This window comes from Canis aureus, chromosome 16, assembly GCF_053574225.1.
Source record: "Canis aureus isolate CA01 chromosome 16, VMU_Caureus_v.1.0, whole genome shotgun sequence".
Lineage (NCBI taxonomy): Eukaryota > Metazoa > Chordata > Mammalia > Carnivora > Canidae > Canis > Canis aureus.
In genome coordinates, this window is record NC_135626.1 from 40,127,491 (window position 1) to 40,151,946 (window position 24,456).

General features: G+C 48.9%; 2 protein-coding genes across 2 annotated transcripts; both read left to right on the forward strand.

Moving 5' to 3' along the window:
- The first annotated feature begins 819 nt into the window (after positions 1–819).
- Positions 820–3,572, forward strand: EIF1 (eukaryotic translation initiation factor 1). Its single transcript, XM_077853189.1, has 4 exons — positions 820–1,006; positions 1,729–1,892; positions 2,038–2,139; positions 2,708–3,572. Exons 1-4 carry the CDS (start codon positions 976–978, stop codon positions 2,750–2,752), a joined length of 342 nt encoding a protein of 113 aa, XP_077709315.1. The 5' UTR covers positions 820–975; the 3' UTR covers positions 2,753–3,572.
- Positions 3,573–18,345: 14,773 nt separating this feature from the next.
- GAST (gastrin) lies at positions 18,346–21,019 on the forward strand. The gene is made up of 3 exons (XM_077850477.1): positions 18,346–18,716; positions 20,499–20,714; positions 20,834–21,019. Exons 2-3 carry the CDS (start codon positions 20,504–20,506, stop codon positions 20,935–20,937), a joined length of 315 nt encoding a protein of 104 aa, XP_077706603.1. The 5' UTR covers positions 18,346–18,716; positions 20,499–20,503; the 3' UTR covers positions 20,938–21,019.
- The last annotated feature ends 3,437 nt before the right edge of the window (positions 21,020–24,456 follow it).

Below are 24,456 nucleotides of genomic sequence, written 5' to 3' on the forward strand. Positions count from 1 at the left end.
TCCATGCTAAGGAGCTGGGCATTTCTCAGATTATATAAATGATATATTTAAAGTAGATGAATCTATTTTTAGATTAGATTTATCTAGGGGTGCCTGGGCGGCTCAGCCGTCGAGCGGCTGCCTTCGGCTCAGGGCGTGGTCCTGGGGTCCCGAGATCCAGTCCCGCATTGGGCTCCCTGCGAGGAGCCTCCTTCTCCCCCTGCCTAGGTCTCTGCCTCTCTGCCTCTCTCGTGAATAAATAAAGTCTTTAAAAAAAAAAAAGATTAGATTCATCTAATAGTAAATTAAATAATGATGTTAAGGTTTAGATCATATTATTGTGTCGATTAAATAAAAGCGCTGCCCTAAATCCATAAAGAGGAGCAGGTAACCGGGTATGAGATAGTGGGAATTTGTCACGTTTAGGAGGTTCAGCATCTAAATCCCATTGAAGAAGTGCCGATCTATTCCACGAAAACGCTCTCTTCCAAGCAGGTGGGGCTGCCACAGGGTTACGGAGGTGAAACGCGCCGGAGAACACACGACGCGAGGAGCTCCCTGAAGCTCCGCCGGCTCCCTGCGCGACCCTAACACCCTCCTCCCGCACTGCGCAGGCGCCTAGGCCGACCAGCCCTTCCCTCCCCCTTCCACCTCTCCCAGAATCGAGAGGACGTCCTCCCGCAGCCCAGAGCTCCTGCGCAAGCGCCGTCCCGCGTCCCCGCCCCCGGACCAATCGGAAACGGCGGCGCCGGGGCGCGTGGGCCACGACGTCGGGGGTGGGGCCGGGACGTGAGGGCAGCGCGCTGGCGTCACAGGGGCGGCTATATAAGTGAATACTGGCGCCGCCCCTCCGCCCCAGTCACTGAGCCGCCGCCGAGGACTCAGCAGCCTCCCCCTCGAGCCCCCTCGCTTCCCGACGCTCCGTCCCCCCCGCCCGCCTTCTCCCGCCGCCGCCTTCCGCAGGCCGTTTCCACCGAGGAAAAGGAATCGTATCGTATGTCCGCTATCCAGAACCTCCACTCTTTCGGTGAGCTGCGGAAGGGTCCCGCGGGGAGAAAGGCCTGGGTGGGGCGGCGAAGTGCCCTGGACCCGGAGACGGGGCCCGGGAACCTGCCAGGTGTCCCCGGCTTCCGTGAACTTAGGTGGAGGGGGCAGGTACCCGGACTCGCACGAAGCGGGGCGGGCCCCGGGATCGGCCCTTAAAGCGCGACCGGAAGGAGCGGGCCAGGGAGGCAGCCCTTGGGCGGGCCTGGCGTCTCGGGTGGCGCATTTACTAATGGCTCCCGGGCCGCCTTGGGCCACACCCGCCCCCTCCCGCCAGCCGTGCGTCACGTCCGTTACGTCACCGCCGTTGTCGCGGAGCCGGGAGTGAGAGGCGGCGCCAGCCCTAAGTGACAAACGCTCTTGCCAATGGGGTGGGAAGCTTGGCCCCGCCTTGGAGCTCGGGTTCCGGCCTGTTGCATCAGCCGGGTGGGGCGCTGCCTGCCAGCCCAGGCTCCCCCAGCACGTGATCGCTTTCCGAGGGCGGACCTGGGGCAGGAGGCCCAGGCTTTCCCGGGCGCTGGGGAAGCTTGCCGTCCCGGACTGACCCGTTCGTGGACAGCCAGCAAGGACAGATCTGACGTTGAGCTAAGCCCTGACGGTTTCAGTATTTGTTTCCGCGCACGCTGGAAGATCCATGGAGGAGTTGGGGCGGGCAGTGGCGCCGGAGCCCCAGTACCCGTAACCGAGCTTGATCTTTCTTCCCAGACCCCTTTGCTGATGCAAGTAAGGGTGATGATCTGCTTCCTGCTGGCACTGAGGATTATATCCATATAAGAATTCAACAGAGAAACGGCAGGAAGACCCTTACTACTGTCCAAGGGATCGCTGATGATTACGATAAAAAGAAACTAGTGAAGGCGTTTAAGAAGGTAGGCCTTAAATGAGATTGTAGGAGAAAATTACATTTAACCTGCTGGAATCGGGGGTGCTAACTTCTAATGCTTCTCATTTGGGATTATTAGTGCACTGGGGCTGTTGCTTGGCCTAATTTGTTTGCTTTGTTGGTGCTTGCAGAAATTTGCCTGCAATGGTACTGTAATTGAGCATCCAGAATATGGAGAAGTAATTCAGCTACAGGGTGACCAGCGCAAGAACATATGCCAGTTCCTGGTAGAGGTGAGTTGAGTCACTTTTAATAATCTATGTGTGTGTCTGGCCTGGCTACTGTCAGATCCTGCCTAGTCCTTTCAAGCTTTTCTGGAGACATGGAGGCTTGTTTTGTAAGGCTAAGCAAAACAAACTGTCTGCCTTAAAAAACTTTACATTGATCTTTTTTCCTGAGACTTTTAATTTTTTTTTTTAAGTGATCTCTACTTAATTGCAAGGTGTGGGGTTCAAACTCAACAACCCCAAGATGAAGATTTGCATGCTCTACCAACTGAGCCAGCCAGTGCCCTGTGCATGCATCTGCTTTAAAGATGCGATTTAAAATTGCACATAGATACTAAATAAAACAGGACATGTGGCTGGCTGTCCCAAGTGCTAAAATCCTATTCTGTCATTGATCCCTAAGTGCATAGCCTGAGTTAAGAACCACTGTGCTCATAGTGATTGAAATGTGTCTTGGCTGTTGGACTTGCCTTGCTCGGTGTAGAAGCAAGCCAACGAAGTTGCTGCCATGAGACATGGGGACTTGAGCTCTCTTTACATCCCTATTATAACTTTGTTCTTTTTCTCTTTGCAGATTGGACTGGCTAAGGACGACCAGCTGAAGGTTCATGGGTTTTAAGTGCTTTTGGCTCACTGAAGCTTAAGTGAGGATTTCCTTGCAATGAGTAGAATTTCCCTTCTGTCCCTTGTCACAAGTTTAAAAACCTCACAGCTTGTATAATGTAACCATTTGGGGTCTGCTTTTAACTTGGACTAGTGTAACTCCTTCATGCAATAAACTGAAAAGAGCCATGCTGTCTAGTCTTGAAGTCCCTCATTTAAACAGAGGTCAAGCAATAGGCGCCTGGCAGTGTCCCGCCTGAAACCAAGCAGTCACGTGATGTTTCGGTCCAGCCCAGAGCCCCAAGATCACAGACGGCTATGTCTGGCCAGAAGCTCCTCGGTTCTCCCTCTTCAGAGTTCCCCACCCTAAGAGAATGTCACCTGAACAGCCCACGGTGAAGCTGAGAGGCCAGGATGGGGTAAGACAGCACCAGCAGCTGTGCTGCTACAGGGAGTCATTGGTAGTCAAAGAAAGATCCCTGGTGTCTCCAACGGACCCGGTGGGCAGAGCTTAGAGTGGCCACCTTCCCTATAGTGAGGTGTGATAGGACATCTGACTTGCCACCAAGGTCTTTTTGACCAGACATATCCTAGCTAATTGATGTCCAAACACCAGAATGTGAGGCCAATCTTCTGAGTTAAACTTTTGACAAGGGAACAAACTTAAAACTGATGTATCCGTCATGTAGCTAGCTGTAGAGCTTGCAACTTAATAGCAACAGCTGCCCAATGCCATGTGAAGTAACAGACTGGTTTTTGGTTTATTTCTTCCTTCAGTTTTAATGTTATGTAATGTATTTAAACCCTTATTTAAATAAAACTTGTTTTCAGAAACACCTGACTTGCAGATTGTATTTTATGTATAATCAGTCTCGCATGTATGAAGGAACCACAGAAATGGGCAGTGGATAGTATATTTGTGAGCTGATAAGAGCAGTTTGGTTGGAAACCCTCAAGTCCCCTCAGTGACAGGCTCTTGCCTTAAGGCTCTAATAAAGGGACAGATGTGATGTGGGACTTGATCTAATCCTCAGATCCCCAGGAAGCATACAAAAGGGCCTTTTCCAGGAAATAGGTATGGAGATCTAGTATAACGAACTTTAGTGACTAAAGTGTTAATAGTCTAACGAACTTTAGTGACATTTAAAGCTTAAATGTCGAGGCCATCCCTTGACAAAAGACAGTATGTGGAAGTCTGTTCCTGGCGCCATTAATCAAAATTTCCCTAGCATGTAGATCATGCTCTATCTCTGAAATAAAATCTCCAAAAAAAAATTGTGTTAGCAAGATGAATACTGGTCAGCTAAAACTGCACGGGAATCCCCCAACACTGCTTTAAAGCCTACTCCAAGTTTACCTAGGAACAGGACAAGAAACTTGGTATATTTGGGAACATGCTACCAACTAGTCAGGGAATTGACCCACTTCCTTGTTTACCAGCCTGGGTGCTTCCCCCCCGTGTGGCATAAGTGTCAAAACACAGTTTATTGTTCACACGAGACTTTGAAATCAAGAACTCCCTGACTAGTCTAGTTTTTCAGGATGTACCCATTCTATCAGAATTAGCAGATAGTGTGGAGTTTGGCCATTTCTTCACTTGGACTATCTTAAATCCTCCTAATTCATATTCATAAAATGCACTGTTCTTGGGAAGTTCATTAAAAATTCAGATTCTGAAAAAAATAAATTCAGATGCTGGGCCCCACCCAAGAGATAGCTCCACTGGGTGGTAGCTGAACAATCCCACGTGCTTCTCAAGGGCCTACAAAAATGTCTAGATAATGTAAGAAACTGATCATCTCTGAAGTTTGACCACAAAACTCAAAATGAGTGTTTAACACTGCAAGAGGTAACACTGGATATCACTGCAGTATAATTCTATATGTGAGTGTAATAAAAATTTCTAGAGAAAATTTTTTTAAAGATTTGTTCATTTAAAAAAAAAAAAAAAAAAAAAAAAAAAGGGATCCCCGGGTGGCGCAGCGGTTTGGCGCCTGCCTTTGGCCCAGGGCGCGATCCTGGAGACCCGGGATCGAATCCCACATCGGGCTCCCGGTACATGGAGCCTGCTTCTCCCTCTGCCTATGTCTCCGCCTCTCTCTCTCTCTCTCTCTCTCTCTGTGACTATCTCATAAATAAATAAAAATTAAAAAAAAAAAAAAAAAAAAAAAAAAAAAAAAAGATTTGTTCATGAGAGACAGGCAGGCAAAGACATAGAGGAAGAAGCAGGCTCCCTGCGAGAAGCCCAATGTGGGACTTGATCCCCAGACCCCAAGATCATGCCCTGAGCTGAAGGCAGACGCTCAACCACTGAGCCACCCAGGTGTTCTAAGAATAATTTTTTTTAAGATTTTATTTATTCATGAGAGAGAGAGGCAGAGGGAGAAGCAGGCTCCATGCAGGGAGCCTGATGTGGGACTCAATCCTGGGTCTCCAGGATCAGGACCTGGGCTGAAGGTAGCCTTAATCTGCTGAGCCACCCAGGCTCCCCCTAGAATAATAATTCTTTAGTAGGCTCCATGCCCAGCATGGAGCCCAATGGGAGACTTGAACTCAAAACCCTGAGCTCAAGTCCTGACCTGAGATCAAGAGTCAGATGCTTGGGATCCCTGGATGGCGCAGTGGTTTGGCGCCTGCCTTTGGCCCAGGGCGCGATCCTGGAGATCCGGGATCGAATCCCACGTCAGGCTCCCGGTGCATGGAGCCTGCTTCTCCCTCTGCCTGTGTTTTTGCCTCTCTCTCTCACTGTGTACCTATCATAAATAAATGAAAATTAAAAAAACAAAAAGAGATGCTTAATGAACTGAGCCACCTGGGCGCCCCAAGACCAGTATTGTTTTTAACAAAACTCAGATATGTAAAATGTATATATCTTTCCAAAATACTACAGAAAATGTCTGTTTGGCCTGTGGGTGCATTTTATTCACTTGATAAGAAGTACAACAAAGCCTCTGAGGTAGAATGCCTGGCCCATGAGGCTCCAGGAAATGGTCTGGCCTCTAGAACCAGAGACGATCCAGAGGTTCTGATGTGGGGCTCAAGAACCTGCCTTTCCAATTGGCATCAACCAATTCTTATGGGGGGGCCACAAACCACACTAGGGAAACACTGCTGTGGCTTATGGGGAGCTGTTGAGGAAACAGCAGGAGGAGAGCATTACCAGAGCTGAGCTACAGGGAAAGCAATCAGAAGTATTTAAGATGGTTTGAGGGATGCCTGGGTGGCTCCGTGGTTGAGCATGTGCGTTTGGCTCAGGTTGTGATTCTGGGGTCCTGGGATTAAGTCCTGTATCTGGCTCCCTGCAGGAAGCCTGCTTCTTTTTCTGCCTGTGTCTCTGCCTGTTTCTCTGTGTCTCTTATTAATAAATAAAATCTTTAAAAATGATATGATGGTTTGAAAAGAGGGGGCCCAAGGATCAGAACTTGGTTACCAGCATCTGAGAAATCAACCTCTGGGATTTTGTGCATAAAGTGCACGTGGGCATTTTCATGCAAGACTGTCCACAGCTTTTATCAGATTCTTAAAAGAGCCCACTACCCAAACCTGCTAAGAATCACGGGTCTGTGGTTTCCTCCCCAGGCTTACAAAGACCCAGGATTAACAAAGTTTTTCCAGGCACAGCATTGCAAGCAGCAATGTGCTTATTCCAATAGCCACTTGGCAAATTAATAACTATTTAAAGATATTTCTAAACAGCTCCAAAACCGAATGTGTGTTGGGCAGAAGGCACACACGCAGCAAGCGGACTCCGTAGCCTCAGATGCCCGTCTATGACTCACTCACTCCCCAGCCACTTCCGACAGCCACCACCCAGCCTCAGCAGCCTGGGCCGTTGCACAGTTTAAATGGTCTTTAATCTTAGTCCTTTATGGTCAATTTATACCCAGAATGGACAATTGGCCAAAAACAGGAAGCCCAGGGAACACAGAGGTTGAAAATGTTAACATGGAGCATAAACACGACCGTCATTCCGTGTGTGTCAAGTCATTGATTCTCCATTTCTGTGGAACCGTAGAAAACAAGCCCAAGGACAAAGTCAATACAGAGAGATGTGACCTACCACCTAGGTTCCCTGGTCCACCCTGGAAACAGAACTACAGACTCACGCTGCTCAGCATCCCCTGGGAGCTCATCAGATGGACAGAATTTCAAGCCCTACCTCAGACCTCCTGAACCCATCCATCCTCATTTTAACAATCTGCATTTAACAAAGCTTAAGAAGCACCAGTTTGAACCTTAAGATTAGCAGACTTCCTACTGTGGTCTGCAAGCTGGTTAAAAAAAAAAAAGTAACATTATGACTTTTGTTTTTTAACACATTATTTCTAAGTAATCTCTACACCCAACATGGGACTTGAACTCACAACCCCGAGATCAAGAGTCACATACTCCACCCACTGAGCCAGCCAGGCATCCCATGGCTTTTTAATTTTTATAAGTACATTATCTATTATGGTCTTTTTTTTTTAAGATTTTATTTATTTATTCATGAGAGACACAGAAAGAGAGAGAGACAGAGGGAAAAAGAAGCAGGCTTCACGAAGGGAGCCCGATCCCGGACTCGATCCCGGGACCCCAGGATTACGCCTCGGGCCAAAGGCAGGCACCAAGCTGCTGAGCCACCCAGGCATCCCTCCATTATCATTTTAGATGTGCATTTAAAATACACAATAACAGTCAAAGTGTGGAAAGCAACAGTTTTGAGCTGAATATGGCCTGATTTCATTACACTAAGAGGTGCAGAAACCTGGCTGTCATGGGGATCAACTGGGGAACCCTTCAGTAGTACCAAGCTTAGCCCCCAGGGCCTCAGGATAGAACCACTGGGGGTGGCCCATGAGAGATAATGATCATTCACCCCCATCGAAGCCCACCAGACATTCAGGGCCCATCCATCTGATTAAGAGGTCTCCAGGATGTTAAAAACAACCCTGAAGGAGAAAATACAGTGATGGCTAGATCTAATTTGACTTCTCTTTCACTGGAACTGAAGACAGCCTCCATCTCTCAAGTGCCATTTGCAGTTTGCTTGGCTGTGAGTGGCCTGAAACTCTTCTATCGCCCGATAGGAAGAATAATACAAAAGCTGTAACAAATATAAGGATCCCACTGAACATTAGATTTTTTAAAGTACATAATGAAATCTGCATTTTATTTTTTTTATATTTTGTGGGCGGGTACAGTATACTTTATTGATGGTACATAACAAGGTAGGGGTCCCCAAGCCCCTCCCCTTCCTCGGGGTCTGGGATGTAAATTGGAGGTCAGTAGATTCTCAGTATGTTGGGGGATTAAGTTGGGGCAGGGACTCCCCAGCAGCTAAGGGCCTCTCTCTTCCTCTTGTTCTTGCTGGAGCTGGTGGTCCAGGAGGCTCTTACTCCTTGGAGGCCATGTGGACCATGAGGTCCACTACCCAGTTGCTGTAGCTGAATTCATTGTCATACCAGGAAATGAACTTGACGAAGCGGTCATTGAGGGCAATGCCAGCCCCGACGTCAAAGGTGAAAGAGTGAGTGTCACTGTTGAAGTCTCAGGAGACAAGCTGGTCCTCAGTGTAGCCCAGGATGCCCTTGAAGGGGCCCTCCGATGTCTGCTTCACTACCTTCTTGAAACCTGCATTTTAATTTACATTTGTTCTCAGAACCAAACACAATGCAATATCCTTTTTTAATTTGTTTGAAGTCATGCTTTTTCTTCTAAGATTTTTTTTTTTTTTCATAGAGACACACAGAGAGTGAGGCAGAGACACAGGCAGAGGGAGAAGCAGGCTCCATGCAGGGAGCCCGACATGGGACTCGATCCCGGGTCTCCAGGATCACGCCCTGGACTTCAGGCGGCGCTAAACCACTGCGCCACGGGGGCTGCCCTGCTTTTTCTTCTAATTAAATCTAAATAGTGTTTTGTCACTTTTATAGTGGGGAAAGTCTAAAGTTGTCTTTGAATGGTACAATTATTATAGATTATAAATTGGACTTTAAAGGAACCTATTGTAATTTACCAACCTCAAATTATTTTTTACTTAAAATGCTGGGCAGCTACCTGGCATATGATGAAAAAGATCTAAAGTTCCCAGCTTGGTCCTCTAGATTATTGATATGACAGGGAAAAGAATTTGAGTCCAAAAAAAGCCAAGACTTGCTGAGGCAGAGGTCAGTTGCTTTGCTACTAGAGGCAGAACAGAAGACGTTCATGTGGACAGGTTCACAAAGAGCTCCACAGGCTCATGACAATTCCCAGGGGGTTCGTGTAACCTGGGGCTTCATTTAACTCAGCGCTATTAATATTTGGGCCCAGATCATTATTTTGGGGAGGAAGGGGCTGACCTGTGTATCACAGGATGTTTAGCAGCATGGCGGACCTCCACCCACTACTTGATGATGACACTCCTTCCCACACACGGCCAACAACCAAAATTATCTCCAGACATCATCAAATGCCCCTGGGAGGCAGAACTACATCCCCCTCTTGAGAACCACTGATTTAATTCATCCTTTCCCTCCTGCTCTACCAAGTAGAAATGTAAGGCAAGGAGAGCAAATCATGATGTTACAGAAGATAACCCTGCTAATTTTAAACTTCTCATAGCGTTAGCCATTCATTCATTCAGTAAACATTTATTTGGCATTTCAAATGTGCCAGCCACCCTTTGAGGCTCTGGGGATATAGCACTAAACAGGGATCCCTGCCCATATAGACATGACAGCCCAGTAGGGGAAGACGGACAGGGCCTTGAATCTCCTCGTCTCCTACAATTGTTTCCTGCAGCATTGGGCACTGTACACCAGCCCTCTTTGCTTCTCTGATAAGGTCTCCTGCGAGGCACCCTCTCCACCTACTCAGACCTTCCAGTCCTCCACTCTCCAAATGTAGGAGTTCCAAAGGGATTAAGACAGTCTCGGCCTCCGGTGTCTCTCCCCTGGTGGCCTCATCCTGGGTCATGACTGATTATGCCTTAATGTGCATGATCCAAACACCCTGATTCCAGCCTCAACTTCTCTTTCCAGCCCAGAGCCCACTGCCAACTCTTTGCTGTGTTCACTCATTCATTCACATTTATGGAGGACTCGGTACAGGCACTGACAGGTGTGCGGGTTCAGCAACGACCAAGTCAAAGCACACCTTTCTCCAGGAGTCTCTGCTCTAGCCGGGGAGTCAGATGCCAACCCAACCAGTGTGCAAACACCTAAATTACTTCAGCCGTGCTTGCACAAGGGGCCACACTCAGCCTGTGACAGAGACGACCTGGACAAGTCTACAATCTATCTTTGTTTGATTTTGACCATATTCTCCCATCTCAGAATTCTCATGGCTGTAGGGATGCCTGGGTGGCTCAGTGATTGAGCATTTTCAGCTCAGGTCATGACCCTGGAGACCCAGGATAGAGTCCCACATCGGGCTCCCTGCATGGAGCCTGCTTCTCTCTCTGCCTGTGTCTCTGCCTCTCTCTGTGTGTTTCTCATGAATAAAGAAATAAAATCTTTTAAAAAAAGACAAAAGAGGGGATCCCTTGGTGGCTCAGTGGTTTAGCGCCTTCCTTTGGCCCAGGGCGTGGTCCTGGAGTCCCGGGATCGAGTCCCACATCAGGCTCCCTGCATGGAGCCTGCTTCTCCCACTGCCTGTGTCTTTGCTTCTCTCTCTCTCTCTCTCTCTCTCTCTGTGTGTGTGTGTGTGTGTGTGTGTGCGTGTCATGAATAAAGAAATAAAATCTTAAAAAAAGAAAAAGAATTGTCGCGGCTGTGATGTTCTTGTACTCTGTGGTTTTTGGTTTCCTTTTTGCGTGCTATTTGAGAGAGCAGCTTTAAATTTCAAACAGTCAATGAGGAAGGAGTTTCTCTTAATGTGATCTCTGTGTTACCAGCTCTCCGGGCAGTTACTCTTACTCGCAAACCTCTTTCTCATTTCCTAGTCCTTCCTTGGGGTGAGGGGTGGGAGGGATGGGGGAGAGGAGGAATGAGGAGTGACTGCAAATGGATTTGGGGTTTTTCCTTTTGGGGGATGAAAATATTCTGAAACTAGATAAAGGTCGTGGTTGTGCCTTTGTGGATGTGCTGAAAGCCACTGGCTTGAGTACTTTAAAAGAGTGAAGGTGTGGGGAAAAAAAAGTGAATGGTGTGATATGTACACTGTATCTCAACAAATAGATCTTATATGTGTATTTTTTTAAGATTTTATTTATTCATTTAAGAGTGAGACAGAGAATGAGCAGGGGAACGGGCAGGGAGACAAGCAGACCCCTGCTGAGCAGGGAGCCTGCCAATGTGGGGTGGGGGGGCCCATCACAACCAGAACTGAAGGCAGATGCTTAACCACCTGAGCCACCCCGGTGCCCCTTATATATTTTTTTAATTGTGTCATGTCAAAGCTGGCTGGGTGGGCAAATTATGAACAGGGATTTTGCCCTTACTACATGGAAGTATCACTTTGGGTTGGTGAATAGAAATGTCCTTGCCCTCTGCCAGGGAGAGTTTGGAATTAGGTGGGTTTATAAAAGCAGAAAGAACTTCAGTAATAAGGCCTAAAGAAATGCACCACCCCTTCTCCCTTCCCTGAAACAGCTCTTCACAATAGCCAAGTAAGGTTACAGGTAAAATCAGCTACCAGAACCTCCCCCATTTCCCTGGCCCAAGTCTGCTATTCCAACTAACCCCACTCACTGGCTCAACAGGTTACAGAACACAGGGAACAGAAGACTCATTGTAAAGGAAGCAGGAAAGCAGCAAGGAAAGGCTTTTATTTAATGCTTACAGAATCCGACTGTCTAGGTTCTAGCCTCAACTATCTGTCTGATGGACTCTGTGTCCTGGGCTAGTCACTGAGTTGAGTCTGGGATCCGACTTTACCCTATTCACAAGCGGATAAACTATCCTATTACTCTTTCACCAATGTGAGCAGAAGACACAAGACCCCTGGATCAGAGATAAATAACTTTATTACTCGCAACCCAGATAGCAGTATACTTTGCATCAATCCCCTCAAGTTCCTTGGGGACCCACACAGAGTCTACACGGGCCATAGTTGGGAGGCAGCCAAGAACATGGAGCCTGGGACTCTACTGCTTCTGTAGGAAGTAGTAAGCAAGGCTGCTCTGTGTCCCTGAGGGAGACATGACCTCATCCCTCAAGGTCACTCCCTGCAAACACAACCCTGAGAAACGGTCCGAGTAAAGAGTGACTGTGACCTTACCCTTTTGGCATACTCAGCAAGAAGACTCAGGGATGCTCAAAGCTCATGGTGAACTGCTTCATTGCTTCACCAATTTCCTCAACTAAACTAGTGGCAATAGCATTACCTTCCTTGTGGGGTTGTGGTGAGGACTCCAAGACATAATGCCCGGGGGCCTGGGTGGCCCTGTCGGTTAAGCATCTGCCTTTAATTCTGGTCTTGACCTCAGGATCTTGAGATAGAGCCCTGAGTTGGGCTCCCTGCTCATCAGAGAGTTTGCTTCTCTCTCTCCCCCTAGTCCTCTCCCTGCCCCCTGCACTTTTTCTCTTTCTGTCTCAAATAAATAAATAAAATCTAAAAAAAGACATACACCTGTAAAGTGCTTAGCATTAAGGCCTGGCCCTAGAAGGACTCTCTAAATTTTAATCACCATTATTAGGGGAAGCGGGAGGTGAAAATGTGTTATAGACACTGGAAAGCTTGCATTTAAGAGAACTGCAAGAACTGGGGTGAAAGAGAAGCCTTCCCCACGTACTGCCTCCCTCCCCCAACCATCCATGGTACCCTAAGCTCATCATCGCACTGTCTCTCCCCAAGAGAAAAGGAACAAAGACTGTCCTGATCAACATTGTGTTCCCAGGGTCAGCACAGTACCTGACACAAAGTGGGCACTTAGATATAAATGAGTGAATGAATGAATGAATGAATGAATGTAAAGCGAAGGCATTAGGTCTCAGAGCAGACAGGAGGGTCTAGGATGAAGAGCCATGGTTGAGGGGCTGAGCTTGCCAGGGCACACTCTCCAGTGATACAGGAAAGGAGAAAAGAGCAGGAGGCAGCCTCAGACAACTGTGGTCAGGGCAGGGAGAAGGGGGCTGAAGTCAGATGGCCTTGGGAGTGATGGGAACCTGACTCTCAAGGTTGCCAGGCAACCATCCAGCTGCAGAATATTAATTTGCAATTGAATCAACTGGCCACTTTTAGGAACTTTCCTGTTTGCTGTGATGTGGAGGCAGGAGCTAAGGAAGGGATGGAGACTGGGGACAAGCCTGCCTGGCAGGTTCTGAAACAGGACAGGGATGTGACCTAAGTGCATGGCCCATACATGATATTAAAAACAAAACAAAAAACCTGTGGGGCCAGGCTTCTGAGGGAGGAAAATGAGACCAGGAGGGGTAGGTGGGTTGTGAGAACCAAGGCAGGGGGAACAACTGACAGTCACAGCTAAGGCAGGTTCAGCAGGAACTGGGCTTCTGGAGAGGGTGGGACAGAAGCTGTGGCCCAAGAGAGGCAGCAGCACATGGAGTCCAGAGACCTGCCAGGCGCACAGCTCCATTCCCTCACCTGTCAGGCGTGGGCAAGCAGCTTCACCTGGCCAACCCTCAACTCTAAAATGCACCTGAGTAAAGACTCTCACATTGGTGCTTTCAGGATCCTTTCCCCATCTTCAAGCCACTGTAGTGCTAAACAAAATAATTTCTAATATTTTATTATACAAATGTTCAAATACACAGAAAAGTTGAATTTTAAAGTGAAGACTCAGGGCACCTGGATGGCTCAGTCCTGGGACTGAGCCCCAAGTGTGTGTGTGGGGGGATTTGTCCCTGCTCAATGGGGAGCCTGCTTCTCCCTGTCCCTCTGCCTCTCACTCCCTCTACTTGTGCTCTCTCTCTGTGTCAAATAAATACATAAATACATAAAGTGAAGACTCAAATGCCCACCACCTAGATTCTATAATTTTATTATCATCAGTCTATCCATCTTATTTTTTTTATTTTATTTACTTGATTATTTACTTAATTTTTGTGTATTTCAAAGTAAATGTACAATACACTTAACTCTAGATTTTTCCATTAACTAGAATTCAACTTTGTTACAGTTTTTTTAAATAAAATTTATGTATAATGGGATGTGCAATCCTAAGTGTGTCCTCAACAAGTTTTGACAGTCTGCAAACAGGGTTCTGGGCTTGATTTTGATTGTTAAGTGAGATAATAGGCCCTGTCAGCACTTATGCAACCACAGAAGGGGTTACTGTTAAGATATGGGCGGCAAAACAATCCTGGGGAGAAGCCAGGCTGTGAGCCATGGCAGGCCAGCCGTGGGAAGCAGAAGGTAGGTAGACCCGAGGCCTGCATGGAGGAGGCAGCATTAACCTGTGAGGAAAGGCTCTAGGGAGTACTGCAGGGAAGAGTGAAGAGGAAAATAATCGAAAGGGAGGTAGAATATTCTGGAAGTCAGCAGGATGCAGCAGCAGATGAGGTGCAGGTAAGGAAGGCTGTGATGCTGAAAATACCAATTATCACTGGTATTATTAACGACCCTTACGGAGAACTTACCATGCATCAGAGACCAAGGGAATGTTGCAGGTGTCTCATTTATCCCTCCCCGTGGCCCTCCCAGGGGAGCCCGGGGTGAATCCTAAGTCTATGACTTGCCTTAGATCACAGCTAGGAAGTGCCAAATCTGGGATTCAGCACAGGTGCAAAGCCTCCTTCCTGGCCTTCCACGTACACACTCCAGTCCTACACACAGACTCCAGCTCCCCCCTGGGTCTCACCCTGCCCTGCTTCTGACTTGAGAAGACTTCTGATTAGTGCCCAGGGCATAGAGGTGGGTTTAGAGCTCTGCAGGGGATCCTAAGGTGAGATGCGGGTTGAGAGTCATCACTCCAAAGGCACAGGTGGGCCTGTGAGATGAGATGAGAAGGGGCGAGGGGGGCCAGGGAGAGGAGGAGGCCAGGGAGAGGAGGCTGAGGCTGGAACATGGGGGTGCTCTCTGCTAGGCAGCCTCTCAGCCTGAGAGCAGCCTGCAGACTGTCCTCTTGGTCCTGACCACCCTGGGAGAGCCGGTACAGCCGTAAGTTGTGAACCCACTTCCTCCTCCGCAGCCCTCGCCCCGGGAGGGACCACGATGTCCATGCTGACTGGAACACCTCCCAGGTGTCACTGTTTGTCCCAGCACCTCCACCCTCCGCAGGCAGCATCCTAGCCTCTCCCTTGTCCACCATCAATACCAATAAGGAGGCTCGGCTGCCGGTGACAGTGGTTGCAACTCTCCAGTACTGCTGCTTGCCAGGGCCGGCGCTGGCAGGTGGGAGTGTGATCAGGCGTGCAGAATGCCCCTGGGAGTCTCCCTCCCCAAGGAAAGTCCTCTCCACTGTTGTTACTATGTCTATTTTTCGATGCCCCCTTCCCCTGGACTCTAAATGCCACCAACCCATGAAAGGGCCAATCATATTCACCTCTTATCCCTGGGGCCTCATCCTGCCCCTGGCTTACAGCAGGTGCTCACTAACTGGAAGGAAAATGGAATCGATGACTGGCCCAATACTTTAACGAACATCTTCCTCACTTGTATTTGGGGAAAAAAAAAAAAATCACGTGCCAATTTGCGCAGAACCAGTTCTTACCGACAGAAACCTTAATGAGGCTGGAACCCCTCGTATTTGTGTTCTGTTCCAGCCATAATAAACTCCCACAAACTTTAGAAGCTTAAGACAACACCAATTCATTCTCTGCCAGTTCTATAGGGCAGGAGTCCCAGGTACAGCGTGGCTCCCCGGGCCGAAATGCAGTATCACCAGGGCTGTGCTCCTTTCTGAAGGCTCTGGGAATGAACCCGCTTCCACGCTCATCCAGATTGTTGGCTGAATTCAGTTCTTTGTGGTCCTGGGCCTCCACTGGGGGCCTCTCTCTGTTCCTGAAGACCACCTGCACTCCTCAACCTAGTGCCCTGTCTCTCCCACCTTCATCCCAGCAAAGGCAGGTGGAATCCTCCTCATTCTTCAAATCTCTGATTCATCCTTCAGCCACATCACTTCCACCTTTAACAAAAGAACATTCCAGCCAAAGAATATTTTAAGGGCTCATCTGACTAAATTTTTAGGGCCCACTCACATAATCCAGGATAAACTCCTTACTTTAAAGTCTACACTTAGATCTGCAAAATCCCTTTTACCATGTAACCTCATATATTCACAGGTCCCAGGAACTGGGGTATAGACATCTTTAGGGGGAACCATTATTACGCCCACCATGCCCCTCCTGAGAGAAGAAAGATTCCGGAACCAGGATTTCAGCTCCAGGTCTCCTTATCCTTGGTCCTGTAAATTCAGGACAGGGATTGTTCACCTGTGCCAGCCTCAGTTTCTTCATCTGTGCAATAGGGACACACTAGTACTTATGTCCAAGGACCATGGCGAAGCGCAACTGGATTTCTCATGCAAAGAGCCTGGCACACAGCATTGTCACTATTGTGAGAACAAGGGCAGGGTCCTCAGAGAGAGGGAGGGGGCTGGCCCCAGCGTCTGGGATCTGGTCTTCAATTTGGTAGACTCAGCAACTGGATTTTCTGGTCACCCAGGTAGTCTAGGTGTTGGAACCGGGAGTCTATCCTGGCCTCACCAATTCCAAAATCCTCTGACGTCAGAGAGGCCCAGCCTCCATAGATTCCATACCTGCCAAGTCTTTCAGTGGCAACCCAAGACAAGTGTCCCTCTGAGTCACAGCCAGGCAGGAGGGAAAATCTTAGATGCACAGATGATGCTTTTTTAGGGAATCACCCTCTTTAAGCCTGGGGAAAGGAGAAGCTCTCTGATACGTGCAAAGCGTGTGCCCAGACCTTGTCACATTTTCCCTTCACAGTAGCCCTATGAGGTAGGAATGAATGATTCCCATTTCATAGGTGAGGCTAACTGAGGTCTGAAGAGGATAGAGCTAAAGGTGCAAATAAATTAGGCCCTGAAGATGTTCTGGGCACTGTGCACAGTGCTTTATGTACATCACCTTCACGAGACTCCCCCTACCCAAGTTCTTTTCCTCATTTCTTGGAGAAGAACATAGCTTGGAGAGGGGGAGAGATCTGCCCACAGCACAACATCTGGAAAAGGGCAGGGGCCTGGAAATCCTTTCTTTTCCCATGGGACAAGGTTCCCCTGTGAGCAGAATATGTAGTTTTGTGATGTTGAGCAACCTGGGACAAGTGCCATCTCTCCACTCTGAGGGGAGCCCTCCCTGTGAGCCCACCAGTGCCCATAGTCAGGGGGTGCTCCACCATCATCTGTTGAGTGAATACCCACTTCTGTTTGCTGCTATCATCACCAGCCCTGGTGTGACCAGCCTGAGAATAGCTGGGGCAATGCGGGGGTTGTGCATAAGCCCCTCCACAGCAGAAATCGTGGGTTCTGATGCATCTAAGGCTCTGCAGAAAGCTTCTAATTTCTCATCACCATGGTAACACGAACCTCTCTATTCCTCCAGCATGTGAACAGAACTGCTCCCCACGCCACCATCTCCCAAGCCCCCTCAAAGGCCTTTCCATCTCTAGGATTCTGGATTCAATTCATTATCACCAATGCCTGTACTGGTTTTGTCGTTTTCACTTAATTCCATCTGCTGAGTCACGGAGCCCTGCTCTGGATTAGAGTGGTTATTCACCAGAACTTTCGGCTGCTGGTTGCCATGGACACCTCACAGCCTGCTTCATCACCTGTTAATTCTCAGCAAGGCTGGCTGTGAGCATGGGTACCACTGCCCTTTATCCAGACCCAAGGGGCATCAGAACTCCCCCAGACAAGGAGGGGCCCTGATGACACATGAACAAGAGCAAAATCTCTAATGCCAACCATGGAAAAATCAAAAGCAGCCTAGAACTAGTTACATCTGTCCAAACCAGGCCAAGGTGGCAATTTATCAAAGAAGTCAACAAGCTTACTGTCTGGTGCTCTGGCACATCTTGGGCAAACCCTTTAGTCTCTTTGCTAACCACTTTAAGACACATTTTTTAAAGGATTTTATTTATCTATTCATGAGAAAACACAGAGAGAGGCAGAGACATAGGCAGAGGGAGAAGCCGGATCCCTCTGGGGAGCCTAATTCAGGACTCAATCCCAGGACCACAGGATCACGACCTGAGCCAAAGGCAGATGCTCAACCACTGAGCCACCCAGGTGCCCCTAAGATGTATTTTTATATTGAAAAGTGGTGAGTGAGTTATTCAGATTGCTATCTCCCTTGAAAACCAAAGGAGGGAGCCTCCAAGTACAGCCACCTGAAGGAATCAGCCCTGAGTAGGGGGGTTGCAAGAGGCTGGGGGTAAAGGGCAGACCTGTGATGGAGGGGAGCTGCAAGCCAAACCCAGCCAGCACTAAGGCACAAGGAGTGGGGAGTGTTCAGGGATTTCCAGGCAAGGGTGGTGAAGAGGCAACCAGCTGCAGCCCCGGGCAGAGAAAATGGGGCCATCAGCCCATGCCCCATTGCCCCTGATAACTACCTCACGCACTGTTTGCAGAGCCCAGCAGAAGGGACAGGGGATCAATACAGCACTCCACAACCACACACTCCCTGCTCTTCAAACATCAATGTATGATGAAATATGCTTCCTCTGAATCCAAGGTCACTCGGTGCATCTGCCTCACCTGCCCTCCAATGGGACAGAGTCAGAGGACTGATGTGTCCCAGGACTCTGACCCCAACGACTGGGTGGGGGGCACTGTTCCTGATCCCAGGGAGCCCCTGGGGTCCTGCCTGCCCTCATGTCCAGCTGAAGAACTGCTCCAACCCTGCACCTACTCCTCACTGCCATGAAGGTCAACTCCCTTCCCTTCCCACATGTGGATGACTGACTGAATGATGGGGTAGGGCAGGGGTGACGTACCTGTGCCCACCCCCTTTTGTCTTGCTATAGCGGAGGCTGGCCTCATGGGGGTCTGGGAGGGGCCCTGAGAGCTTTATAAGGCAGCGCTGGAGCACCCAGCAGAGCAGAGAACGGAAAGGCACCAGGCCAGCTACAGCATCGCCCACCTCCCAGCTCTGCAGGTGAGAGAACCCAGGAGGGGATTATAAAGGCGGGGAAGAGGGTTGATGGGACGACTCCCTGCATCAAGGTACCAGGCTCACGCCTCCGTGTCTCCAGGGCTGCCACCCTTCTCTTAGCTCGAGGCCATACTAGGTCTCAGCTCTAGAACCCACCCTGGCATTCCTAACCCTTTTCCTTTGAGCTGACCTGATGCTTCAACCCTCCTACTTCACGCTCACCCCAGGTCTGCAAGGTGAGAAGGACAAAGGCTATTCTCTCATCTCTCGGGTGAAAAATCTGAGGCCCTGAAGGAGATGTGACTTGTCCAAAGTCACACAAATTATTTGGCAGGATTGGAACTAGAACCCAGGGCTTCTGGATCCCATCTCAAGCTCTTTCTTAGACCAGCACTGTCTGAAATAACTTTCCATGAGGAGGGGATCTGTATCTGCACCATGGTAGCCACCAGCCACAGGTGCACTGGAAAGGTGGCTCTCCTGGGGGAGAAAATTTTAATATTAATTAATTTACATGTAAAGAGCCACATGGGGCCAGTAGCTACCACATTGGACAATACATGTGGCTAGAATGGGCCTGTGTGGCCTAGATCACTGACCGTTCAATCGTGTATCTTTAGCATCAAGAACCCAAAGGAAATCTAACAGAGAACCTCACTGTGAAAAACAGATAAAAATAGTATTTTATTCATATAAGTGTGTTCCTGGAAGGTAACATTTTTATATTTTGCTTCTGATAAAGCCCATCCATATAATGAGGATGAAAGAACACAAATGCAGAGAATGGAATTTTAGAGTCATTTGAATACCCAGTTTATCTCTGTATTATGGCTTCCCCAAACTCAGGTCACCCTGACACACAGGTGCAAATGGCAACAGCTTCATTTTTAACTGCTTGATTATAATCGCAAGATATTCCTCAGTTAAGCAAAATTGGCAAGCTAAGTTTCCCTCCTCGGGCGGCACAGAAACGGTGTGACCCGACCAGATAGTGAATATGCTGGTGGCCTCCAAAGAGATACCCTGCAGTCTGTAATGTGCACTTTGGTGTTACTGTTTTTTTTTTTTTATTTATTTATGATAGTCACAGAGAGAGAGAGAGAGAGAGAGAGAGGCAGAGACACAGACAGAGGGAGAAGCAGGTTCCATGCACTGGGAGCCTGATGTGGGATTCGATCCCGGGTCTCCAGGATCGCGCCCTGGGCCAAAGGCAGGCGCCAAACCGCTGCACCACCCAGGGATCCCCTGGTGTTACTGTTTAAAAGCTCACTTCAGGGGCACCTGTGTGGCTCAGTCAGTTAAGTGTCTGCCTTCAGCTTAGGTCATGATCCAGGGGTCCTGAATCAAGTCCCACATCGGGCTCTCTGTTCAGTAGGGAGCCTGCTTCTCCCTCTCCTGTTCCCCCTGCTTGTGTGCTCTCGCTCTTTCTCTCTGTCAAATAAATAAAATCTTTTTTAAAAAACAAAAATAAATAAAAGCTCACTTTAAACTACAAACGTAAATATCTACAGAGCCACTCACATGGCCTTGAATTTTGCAGAAGTTGCTCCAGGTTGTAAATTCCTCTGAGAGAAGCTGCTGCTGTAATTAAGGTAGGTGAGGAGGGAAGGGGCCAGGCCTGGGAGTAGGAGTGCCTGGCAGGAACTGGAGAAGCAAAATGAGGAACAGTCCACAACCCCACACAGCGGCATACGTGCCAGCAGAGTCCATCTGGTCCAGGCCCCTGGATGGACAGGGGTGCCCCGTACGGCCCGGCTTTCAGCTCTGCCCCTCTTTCCTTTGCAGACAAGATGCAGCGACTGTGTGTGTATGTACTGATCTTGGCACTGGCTCTGGCCACCTTCTCTGAAGCTTCTTGGAAGCCCCGCTCCCGGCTGCAAGATGCACCCTCGGGTCCAGGAGCAAATAGGGGTCTGGAGCCACATGGGCTGGACCAACTGGGCCCAGCCTCTCACCACCGAAGGCAGCTAGGGCTCCAGGGTCCCCCACAGCTGGTGGCAGGTAGGAACCAGGACAGCCGCCTCTGTTTGCCTCACCCAGCCAGGGTTGGCCCTGGCCTTGGTTTGGCAGCTAACCATCCTTCCCGTATCCTCACATCCTCTTCCTCCTCTGACCCTCAGACCTGTCCAAGAAGCAGGGACCGTGGATGGAAGAAGAAGAAGCAGCATACGGATGGATGGACTTCGGCCGCCGCAGTGCTGAGGAAGGGGACCAACGTCCCTAGGACAGAGCTTCAAAGTCCAGCTATCTCCCAGCCCCGCCCAGCCCCATGAAAAACCAATCAAAATAAACTAGCTTCCAATGGATCACCTTGTGTCAAGTGTGGGGCAGGAGAGGGGAGTTGGTGGGGCCAGGGTTGAGACTGAGCACTTTCCTCCTAGCCAGCCTAACACTGACCACAAATCTAGTCACACAGGTGAAAAATGGTGATGGGGTCGCAACCAGAGTCAGCTTTCCTTTTCACTTTTTAATATTTTACTTATTTATTTATTTGGGGGGGGAGCAGTGGGGAGGGGTAGAGGGAGAGAGAGACGCAGACTCCCCGCTGAGCAGGGAGACCGAGGCCGGACTCTATTCCAAGACTCTGGGATCATGACCTTAGCCAAAGGCAGATGCTTAATGGACTGAGCCACCCAGGTGCCCCAGAGTCAGCTTTCTAAAAGATAAATCAAATTGTGCCACCCCAGGTTTTAACCCTCCAATGCTTCCTGTTGCATTTAGAATAAAACCTAAACTTGCCAGAGCCCTAAGCCCAGCCCTGTTGTCCTCAGGGCAGGTGCCATGTTCCTCCTCTCTCCCTTTCTCTTACACAAATGCGCTCAGTCCTGCTCAGAGCATTTGTCCTTGCTATTCCCTAGGCTCGGAAGGCTTTTCCCAGGCACAAACATGGCCAGCCCTCTGAGGGCCTGGCTGAAATGTCTATTCCAGAGAGACCCGCCTGTTCTGCTCCTCCCACTTCATACACAGCCCCCGGTATTCTCTGATGGCCCCATAGTCTCTGACATTGGTCTCTAGAGGACATTTCACATTGTCATTCTCTCGTTTGCTAGTTTATTGGCCGCCTCCTCAGTTAGAAGGGAAGCTCTATAGGGGTGAGGACCATGTGTCCCTCTCCCCTGCTGTATCCTCAGTTCCAAATACAGCAGGACAAATAAATATTTGTCAGACGAGTGGGTGAGTGGCTGGCACAAGCACTGTTCATGGGTTTTTTGTTTGTTTGTTTGTTTGGTGGTTGGGTTGGTTTGGTTTTGTTCTTTTAGATTTTATTTATTTGAGAGAGAGAGAGAGAGAGAGAGCAATCACAAGCAGAGAGGAGGGAGAGAGGGAGAAGCAGACTCTCCACTGAGCAGGGAGCCCGAGGCAGAACTCGATCACAGGACCCTGGAATCATGATCTGAGCCAAAGGCAGATGCTTAACCAACTGAGCCATCCAGGCGTCCCAGCACTGTTGATGTTTCACCCATATTCCCTCATTGTTCTCTGCCTGTCAGCAGCATCCTTCCGCAAGCATGTTCCACGGTTCCTCTGAGGACTTTCTGAGTGCAAGGCAGGCTGGAAATGCCACAGAGTTAGTGCCTCCAGAAGCAGCTCCAAGTCAGTGACAGATGAGAGTGGAAGGATCAATACCCCAGCTCCCTCACCCCTTGGGTAGAATAACTCTGAGGTGTATTCAGCTCTATCTCCCAGAATGCCCCCACAGGACTGAGCCCCACTTACCCACTTCAGGAACCTGCTCAAGGCCATCCTTTGTTGACTGGCCTCCCTTTCCTGTCTCACATGCTCACGGTCCCACTGGTGTTTCTTAGGATCACCACCCAAATAAACTACTTGCACCAAATCCTTATTTCCAAATCTGCGTCTGGGCAGGGGACTCTTCTGAGAACAGTTGGTCCTAGAAGAGTTGTAGAAAGCAACATTCTCATGTTGGGATTCTGGAATTTGATCTTTCACTAACCAGACTCCTTTGCTGGTATTAAGCAGGGTGTGATAACCCCTGGAATGTTGTGGCAACACTATTACTAAGATTCTCATCGCTGGTGCATCAGGATGGAGTACAAGTCATAGAAGTGCACTGGCATAGCCAATTGCTTCAGCATTTGAGACAGAAGAGCAATGATGATAATGGTTGTGTCATCTGTTGGCTACCACTAATATCAGAGAATCTCTGAAGGAAGAAAATGTTAACCTCAGGTCAGCCAACCATTAACTCAAACCCAAGATCTGAATGTAGGAGGTCAGATAACAAAGAAAGCTGATAAGCTGGAACCCTAGCAAGTCTCCCTGTCAAAGCCCTAGAATGAAAGTCAGGGGACCGGGGATCCCTGGATGGTTCAGCGGTTTAGCACCTGCCTTCGGCCCAGGGCTTGATCCTGGAGGCCCAGAATCAAATCCCACATCAGGATCCCTGCATGGAGTCTGCTTCTCCCTCTGCCTATGTCTCTGCCTCTCTCTGTGTCTCTGTCTCTCATGAATAAATAAATAAATAAATACTTAAAAAAATAAAAATAAACTGCTAACGAAAGAAAGAAAGAAAGAAAGAAAGAAAGAAAGAAAGAAAGAAAGAAAGAAAGAAAGAAAGACAGGGGGCCATGACACGTTGCATGGGTCATTTGAGATGCCCTGAAGAATTTTGAACTCCTAGGTTTCCAGGAACCTTCTGGGCTGGAAGAAGTGCCTCCACCTTGCCAGAGGGGAGCAGCCTCCCCTTCCTTGGAGATCATGCCAAGGCCTCCTTGAGGCAGATGCCTTGCAAACTGATGCTTCTCAAGATCTACCCCTGCCTCCCTTCAGGGCTTCCACACCAGAAGCTAGGGTCAGGTCTTAGGATGTGCGGAAGCACTGTCCCAAACATGTGGGAAAAGGTATTATTCACCCAAAATACTGCAAGATCTGAGTAAGCTGGATAATGTGTCACAGCAAGAACCAGGAGAGTACACACAGTAGGGGATTTTTGAGGCTGGCAGACCAAGGAGGCTGGCTGGAGAATGGCAGAGTGACTGGATAGGGAGAGTTTGTGGATACGGGAGAGGAGGACAGTCTCCCATTAACTTAGAGTTTCAGGTCCTGGCAAGGACACCCAGAGCCAGTCCTAATGCCTTGCTGGAAATGACTCCCTGAAGCTTGGACAAAGCAGTGGCCTATAGCAAGTGAAGTGAACCCCTCAAATTGCCCCAGCAGAGTATTGAGGAAAGAGTCAAAAGGTGGGTAGGCATGTTAGAATGAATTGTCATTTAAGACAAGAGCGTCCACCACATGATTACAGTCCCTGCAAGGGCCCAAAGAATAGTCCTTTCCCAGAGGACATAAAGAATGTGTTAGTGAGGACACAAAAGCTGTTGAGAAGCTCAGCAGTGGCTATCCGCTGCAGGCCAGGGTTGATGTAGGAGATGCTACTATGGACCTGGGCTACTTAGTGTCGGTGGGGATGACAGGATTGCAAGACAGAGGGGACCAGGTGGCAGCACTTAACCATTAGAAGTAAAGTGGACATAGTCAGTAGCAGGCCTTAACCCACAGGATTTGCAGCGGCAGCTGACAGACCATGGTGTTTCTAAACTTGAGATATATGGGTGGCCAAGAAGGGCACGGTCTGCCCTATACAAGGAGCATGGATCAAGAGCAGATGAGCCTAAGGCTGATGTCAACTGCCAAAATGAAAAATCAAGATCCATTGCCTGGTTTACAAATCTGCAACAATTCTCAGAAGTTGCCATTTACCCGTGTACACTGGAGAAGGAGGCAC

What these genes read in the sequence shown, in the direction of transcription:
- EIF1 (XM_077853189.1), top strand. Translation starts at nt 976, where the DNA reads ATGTCCGCTATCCAGAACCTCCACTCTTTCG. An exon ending in CCAGAACCTCCACTCTTTCG is followed by an intron (nt 1,007 to 1,728) that starts GTGAGCTGCGGA and finishes CTTTCTTCCCAG; the next exon opens with ACCCCTTTGCTGATGCAAGT. An exon ending in TATGCCAGTTCCTGGTAGAG is followed by an intron (nt 2,140 to 2,707) that starts GTGAGTTGAGTC and finishes TTCTCTTTGCAG; the next exon opens with ATTGGACTGGCTAAGGACGA.
- GAST (XM_077850477.1), top strand. Translation starts at nt 20,504, where the DNA reads ATGCAGCGACTGTGTGTGTATGTACTGATCTTGGCACTGGCTCTGGCC. An exon ending in TCCCCCACAGCTGGTGGCAG is followed by an intron (nt 20,715 to 20,833) that starts GTAGGAACCAGG and finishes TCTGACCCTCAG; the next exon opens with ACCTGTCCAAGAAGCAGGGA.